The sequence below is a fragment of the Nanorana parkeri genome, unplaced genomic scaffold (assembly GCF_000935625.1).
Source record: "Nanorana parkeri isolate BGI_ZX_2015 unplaced genomic scaffold, ASM93562v1 scaffold325, whole genome shotgun sequence".
Taxonomy (NCBI): Eukaryota; Metazoa; Chordata; class Amphibia; order Anura; family Dicroglossidae; genus Nanorana; species Nanorana parkeri.
The window spans coordinates 1,117,844-1,124,304 of record NW_017306593.1 but is presented as its reverse complement, the minus strand read 5'-3'; the positions used below and the strand labels follow the sequence as shown (position 1 = coordinate 1,124,304).

The following is a 6,461-nucleotide window of genomic DNA, read 5'->3' as shown; positions in this document are numbered from 1 at the left end:
GCTTTACTATAATATTTGTTAATCATTTATTCAGACAATAATATCTAAAGTCCAATCCTTAGTATTAAATAAGTTCAAATAATAAGATGATAAATAGTTAGGTTTTCCATAACCTAATGGCATCAGAGTTGTCCAGAATCTAATTATTATTTTACTGTCTGAAAAGTGGGTGGGAATATTGCTTTACCATAATATTTGGTCATCGTTTATTCGGACAATAATATCTAAAGTTCAATTCTTAGTATTAAAAAAGCTCACATGATAAGATGATAAATAGTTAGGTTTTCCATGGATTCAGAGTTTTCCAGAATCTAAATATTCTTTACTGGCTGAAAAGTGGGTGGTGGGGGCAACCAGAAGGGAGAATTACATCCTTATGGTTAGGTTTTATTATTAATTTGCTTACTGTTGCTGATTATTTTATTCATTTGCTACAAATTGTAACATTTTAGGGTGCCTGTGCACATATCTTGTTTGTAGCAAGAGTTAATACTTCCTCCCCACCCACTTCCCTGTTTCTATTACCTTAATTTTCCCCTCTGCTCTTACCTTTCCTTCTGAGATAACAAACTAACGAGTAGGCCCAGGAAGAGTAAATCAGGGGGAAGTAAATACAGTGTTGAATTACACTCACATTTGTGCTCCAACCCTCCAAACTGCAGCTTGATGTTCCTGTTTTTGGAGGTCTTCTTACAGCTAGCACTTCCTTCTACCTCTGTTGCATGTTTGGCTCATAGTAGTGTGTAAAATGATCTACAACATTCAGAGATTGAGGATGCAGTGGCCAGAAAAATACCAGAACGTACAAGCTGTAGATTAGAGGAGCAAGAAACTGGTGAGAGTACACCTACACGCTACACTTCTCTCCCCTGTTTTGTCAGTTAGCTTTTCCTGGACCATTGCAATTGAGCCAAATATCTTTAAAGTAATATTTTGATTGTCTTGCTCATAACAGGTTTATGCTGCAGCTGGCTGAGAAGACAGATGGTGTCATTGTCACAAATGATCAGTTACGGGACATCTTTGCAGAATCTCAAGCTTGGCAAACTATAATAAAGGACAGGTACATACATATACAATTAAAAGTACTCCTCTCTCTTACATGGTATACATTGTATAACCATTATGATTCTTGTCTTTGGGAAATATTAGAGTGCTGCAATTCACCTTTGTTGGTGACATATTCATGGTACCAGATGACCCCATGGGGAGAAATGGGCCACTGCTGGGCCAGTTCCTGACCAGGAACTCACTACTTAAGTAAGTGTCATTAAACAAATCTTTTATTATATTTATATATATTTATTTTTATATATTCTGCTTAACACTGTCCTGTTTTAATTTAGAATCAAGTCAAAAGGTCACTCATTTGCTGGTAGAAGATCTCACACTTCCCAAAGTCCTCCAAAGCCATCATCTCAGACAGAGGTCCTCAACCTCAGAGACAGAAAGCCAGGTGGACATAAGGGCAAAGAAGAGCCGGAATCACGCTCCCACAGAGACACTGAACGACTCAGAAATGAGCTTCTAACCATCTTTCCCCACCAAGATACAAAAGTCGACTTTGTCCTCCACAGGGAGCCAAGTCTAAATGACCTCAACAAGCTCTCTGAACTCATAATTAACCTCAAGTTTTAAACTGCATGCAGCTGTAAAAGAGAGAAACACATATAGTATCCGAAACTGTGCATAAAACTACAGGCTGGTGTCTATGTGCATTGTTTATTAGCTGATGAATTCAAACTCCTTTTAGAGTATTTATTATTTAAATAGTTATTTTACATATTGATTTTTTTAAAAATATTTTTTAAGGTGTATGTATATGTTGCATTATTTGAATATAAATTTTGTAAATGTGGATACAATGTAATTGATGTATCACTGCTTAGCTTTCCACTGCTTTAATTGTAAAATAGCATTAATTAAAATGACAAGCTAAAAAAGCATTGCTTTTAATTGCCAGCTACAATGAAACTTCTAGTCTATATGAAATCACACCATAAATTCCTGTGAGGATCTGTACTGATCATTGTTCATACCCACATCCCATCAGAAAGACATAGTTCTATTTAAAGTGGTATTACAGCCTTGATTGTTTGTTTTACATATACCTACTGTTAGCAAGCAGTAGATACAGTATATGCATATCACTGGAGGGGAGAGGAGGAGAGACACACTGTAAGTCAATGCACGCCGGACAGACTCCGTGGGACAGGAAGAAAGAGGAGTCTGCTGGATCAGAGAGCGGTACCAGCCCTGTACAGCTGCCGAGCAGCTTTGAGGCTATGTATGTGTAGCATAAAAATTGTAATATTTTACTGGTTCTATTTTCATTACCATAAACTGTAATGGATGTAAATGTATGTTTTCTGGCTACAGGCTTTTTGAATTTAAAATAAAAATATATTTTTAAGTAACACACCTTCATATCAGATGCATCCCTCCACATGTGTTGGTACATGTAAGATAGTCCCTATGCACATATAAAGGAATCCAAGGTTGTGGTGCACAGCCAAAGTCAGTGCTGTAATAATGAGTACACGGATAAAGCTCTGTGCAATATCCTTTTTGCTGAGGTATGTCAGATACTCCAAGACCACTTCTGGTCAGGAAATGTCCTTTGACCTGAACAAATGCAGACTTTGATTTATAGACATTTATTTATGCATATTTTAAAATAAATCAGTGTTCTAGCATGTAATGTCCCTTGTCTTAGGTATCTGCAATGGCCTACACCACAGACCATTTCCTTTCTATTATTTTATGACTGATACTATAGAATTGTCAAATATATTAACATACAGTACAAGATAAACATATTGGGGGGAATGTATCAAAGCAATTGCGACAGTTTTAGCCTCTTAGATCATTTTTTTTAAATGTGCAAATCTGTCTTTTAACATGTGCCCCTGTTTTGACCAGAGCTTGCACTACTTTTCCAACTGCACGTGTTTGGTGCCTGTTTTGACCATAGCTTGCACTACTTTTTCAATTGCATGTTTTTTGCACGTGTTTTGACCAGAGCTTGCACTACTTCTTCAATTGCATGTTTATTGCACCTGTTTTCATCTGCACTTGCTCTGGGGCTGCCTGAAACTGGAGCATCGCCTAACAAAACAATCGCAACTTAAAGTGACATTAAAGTCAAAAAAAAAAATTCCCTCCCCCAATGTTAGTGTAAACACTTACCTTAAATTATGTTTCTTAATCCGATCTTCTTTCCCGTCGTTTTCAACTCTCCCTCCAGCGGTGCGGCGGGTCTCCGATCCAGCGCTGACTCCTCTGTGCTTGCTGGCACTTCCTGTCCCACGGTGTCTGCATGCGGATGCACGCGTCCATAGACTTACCTTGTGTCTCTCCTCGTCTCCTGGCCGAAAATGTGAACTGCGCATGCGCCCACCCCAAGATGCTTTGCGGCTTGCCAAGAATTTTCACATTTTCGGACGGGAGCGCGCGGTGAAGACACAGGTAAGTTTAAACCCCTTTTAAAGCGTTTTGGTTTTTTTTACACTTTTTGCCTATATCTACTGCTTGCAAAAACACTGGAGGCTCTAATTATACTTTAAGTCCCCATGACGACGACTTCTTCAAGAAGCGACAGTTGAGCTTCTTGCCTGGAGTTATGAGTCTTCTTTCCTGGAGTCTATTAAAACTCAGTTATGAACAACCTTACACTTGCAACATAAATCTGGCGCTAAGTGCATCAAATATATTCTGTGCAAGTTCAAACACTCGCAATTGCTTGCTTGTTATACAGAACAAAATAGAATTCTATGCACTACCTTTTTGGAGGTCTGGGCTTTTCAAGAGATTAAAACTGGGTGACTACCTTTACTTTAAATTACCAAATGTTTACAAGGGGTAAAGGCCAAAGAAACCACAAAAAGATGAGAATGAAAGAAAGAGAAGGATAAACTGGAAAGGAAAAGAGAAAGGAAAGAGAGGTGGGCTGATAAGAAGTATAAGTGGAAGACAAGACTCCAAAACATATACCTAAGACCTGTGCAATCTGAAGAATATCTCACCCCCTGTTATTAATCAATCAATGCAATTAGAGAATTGCAATTAGAGAATTGGGGTTTATAGAGACATAAACCATTGCACAAGTGTAAAAAAATATATAAGCTATTAATTCAATTCATATTATATACAAATTAGTAATCAACAAAACGGATTAAAACCTTATCAAGGAACCACATCCCTTCCATCCTTTATAGCAGCCAGAGTACATACAAGTACCATCATGAAAAATCATGTAGAATGTCCGTGTCTCAACTAAGTCCTTCATTTGTAATCAGTCCAATAATATTTCACTGGATTGTGTAATCAAAGATGGTATCAAGGAAGGGCTACCATCTTTGATTACATAAGCCAGTGAAATATTATTGGATTGATCACACATGAAGACGGACTTAGTGGAGACACGGACATTCTACATAATTTTTCAGCATGTAATCAAAGATGGTATCAAGGAAGGGATACCATCTTTGATTACATAAGCCAGTGAAATATTATTGGATTGATTACAAAAGAAGAAGGACTTAGTTCAGACATGGACATTCTACATGATTTTTCATTATGGTACTTGTATGTACTCTGGCTGCTATAAAGGATGGAAGGGATGTGGTTCCTTCATTAGATTTTAATCCGTTTTGTTGATTACTAATTTGTATATATTATGAATTAAATTAAAAGGTTATATATTTTTTTTACACTTGTGCAATGGTTTATGTCTCTGTAAACCCCAATTCTCTAATTGTGTGCATTAAGTGGAAGACAAAGACAGAGTGTTGTCACCTTATAACAGGCAGTACCTGAACATGGGTCTTCATAAATCCAGGTATTATTGAAAACTTAAGATGTAAAAATAATAAATGTTACTTTTAAAATTACAATAAAATGATAAAACTTATGAGATTCACAAATGCTGTAACAGGCAATTATCACAAAACAAATCGAACATGTGTGAGTAGACACACTGAGACATGCAAACAGGCATAAGAATGAAGAGATGCACTTGAAGAAGCAAACTGTAACAACAATGGATAAGAGCCGTTAAAGATGCAAAATGAGACATGCATGAAAGGGAGCACTTGACCATGCAATTTCCTCCTCTGTACACAAATACGTTCCAATTATTAAAACTCCACTAGAGTAGTAAATGGCAATCTACTGATCAGTGACAGACTGTGACTGAAATGCTATTAGGTTCTCTCCACTCTGTGATGTTATATTTCAGTTAAGACTGTGACCAATGGCAGAAAACTCTTGTTACCTTTAACTGCACTAAAAGCATTGGTGGCTCAGCGTTAGCTAATGCTGTCAAGACATTTTTAAAAAGGTTATCATTTTGTATATATGCTTCCACTTCACACTTCCAAATGGGAAACTTCAATATATGTGAAAATAAAAACACAGGTCCTGGGAGTATCTTGCTAAATCTGATGTGTTTTTGTTTATTCCAAACCATGGCACACATGATGATAAGATCACAGTCTGATCCTGTATGTGTTTCGCACCTAAACAGTGCTTATTCATCAAGCCTGCTTATTATAACTAAGGGCCCATTTCCATCAATATGTTGTAGTAAAATACGTTCATAGCTTAAAAGCACAGGCTACAGTTTAGAAGAAGATGCTGTAATCAAGGAATTGAAAAATGAGGCTAGTTGCAGGATCCCCAAAACAGGAGAAGTAAAGGTTGGATTAGTGACGCGCTGGACGCAGAGCTAAGAGGCATCACTAAGCCCTGTGTCCAGCGCGTCACTTAGCCCTGCGTCCAGCGGGTCACTCCGCCCTGCGTCCAGCGGGTCACTCCGCCCTGCGTCCAGCGGGTCACTCCGCCCTGCGTCCAGCGGGTCACTCCGCCCTGCGTCCAGCGGGTCACTCCGCCCTGCGTCCAGCGGGTCACTCCGCCCTGCGTCCAGCGGGTCACTCCGCCCTGCGTCCAGCGGGTCACTCCGCCCTGCGTCCAGCGGGTCACTCCGCCCTGCGTCCAGCGGGTCACTCCGCCCTGCGTCCAGCGGGTCACTCCGCCCTGCGTCCAGCGGGTCACTCCGCCCTGCGTCCAGCGGGTCACTCCGCCCTGCGTCCAGCGGGTCACTCCGCCCTGCGTCCAGCGGGTCACTCCGCCCTGCGTCCAGCGGGTCACTCCGCCCTGCGTCCAGCGGGTCACTCCGCCCTGCGTCCAGCGGGTCACTCAGCCCTGCGTTCAGCGGGTCACTCAGCCCTACGTCCAGCGGGTCACTAAGCACTGCGTCCTGCGGGTCACTAATTCCAGAGTCCAGCACGTCACTCAGCCCTGCGTCCAGCGGGTCACTAAGCCCTGCGTCCAGCGGGTCACTAATTTCAGAGTCCAGCGCGTCACTTAGCCCTGCGTCCAGCGCGTCACTCAGCACTGCGTCCAGTGCGTCACTCAGCCCTGCGTCCAGCGGGTCACTAATCCCAGAGTCCATCGGTCCA

The 6,461-nt window shown here is 40.9% G+C and overlaps 1 protein-coding gene across 1 annotated transcript in view; it reads left to right on the top strand.

Moving 5' to 3' along the window:
- LOC108788453 (protein KHNYN-like) overlaps positions 1-1,865 on the top strand; it is a 32,601-nt gene extending 30,736 nt beyond the window's left edge. Inside the window, exons 6-8 of the mRNA XM_018558209.1 lie at positions 956-1,063; positions 1,153-1,260; positions 1,347-1,865. Coding sequence (XP_018413711.1) covers positions 956-1,063; positions 1,153-1,260; positions 1,347-1,638 — 508 coding nt within the window. The 3' untranslated portion in view covers positions 1,639-1,865. The remainder of the gene's footprint in view (positions 1-955; positions 1,064-1,152; positions 1,261-1,346) is intronic.
- Positions 1,866-6,461: the final 4,596 nt, after the last annotated feature.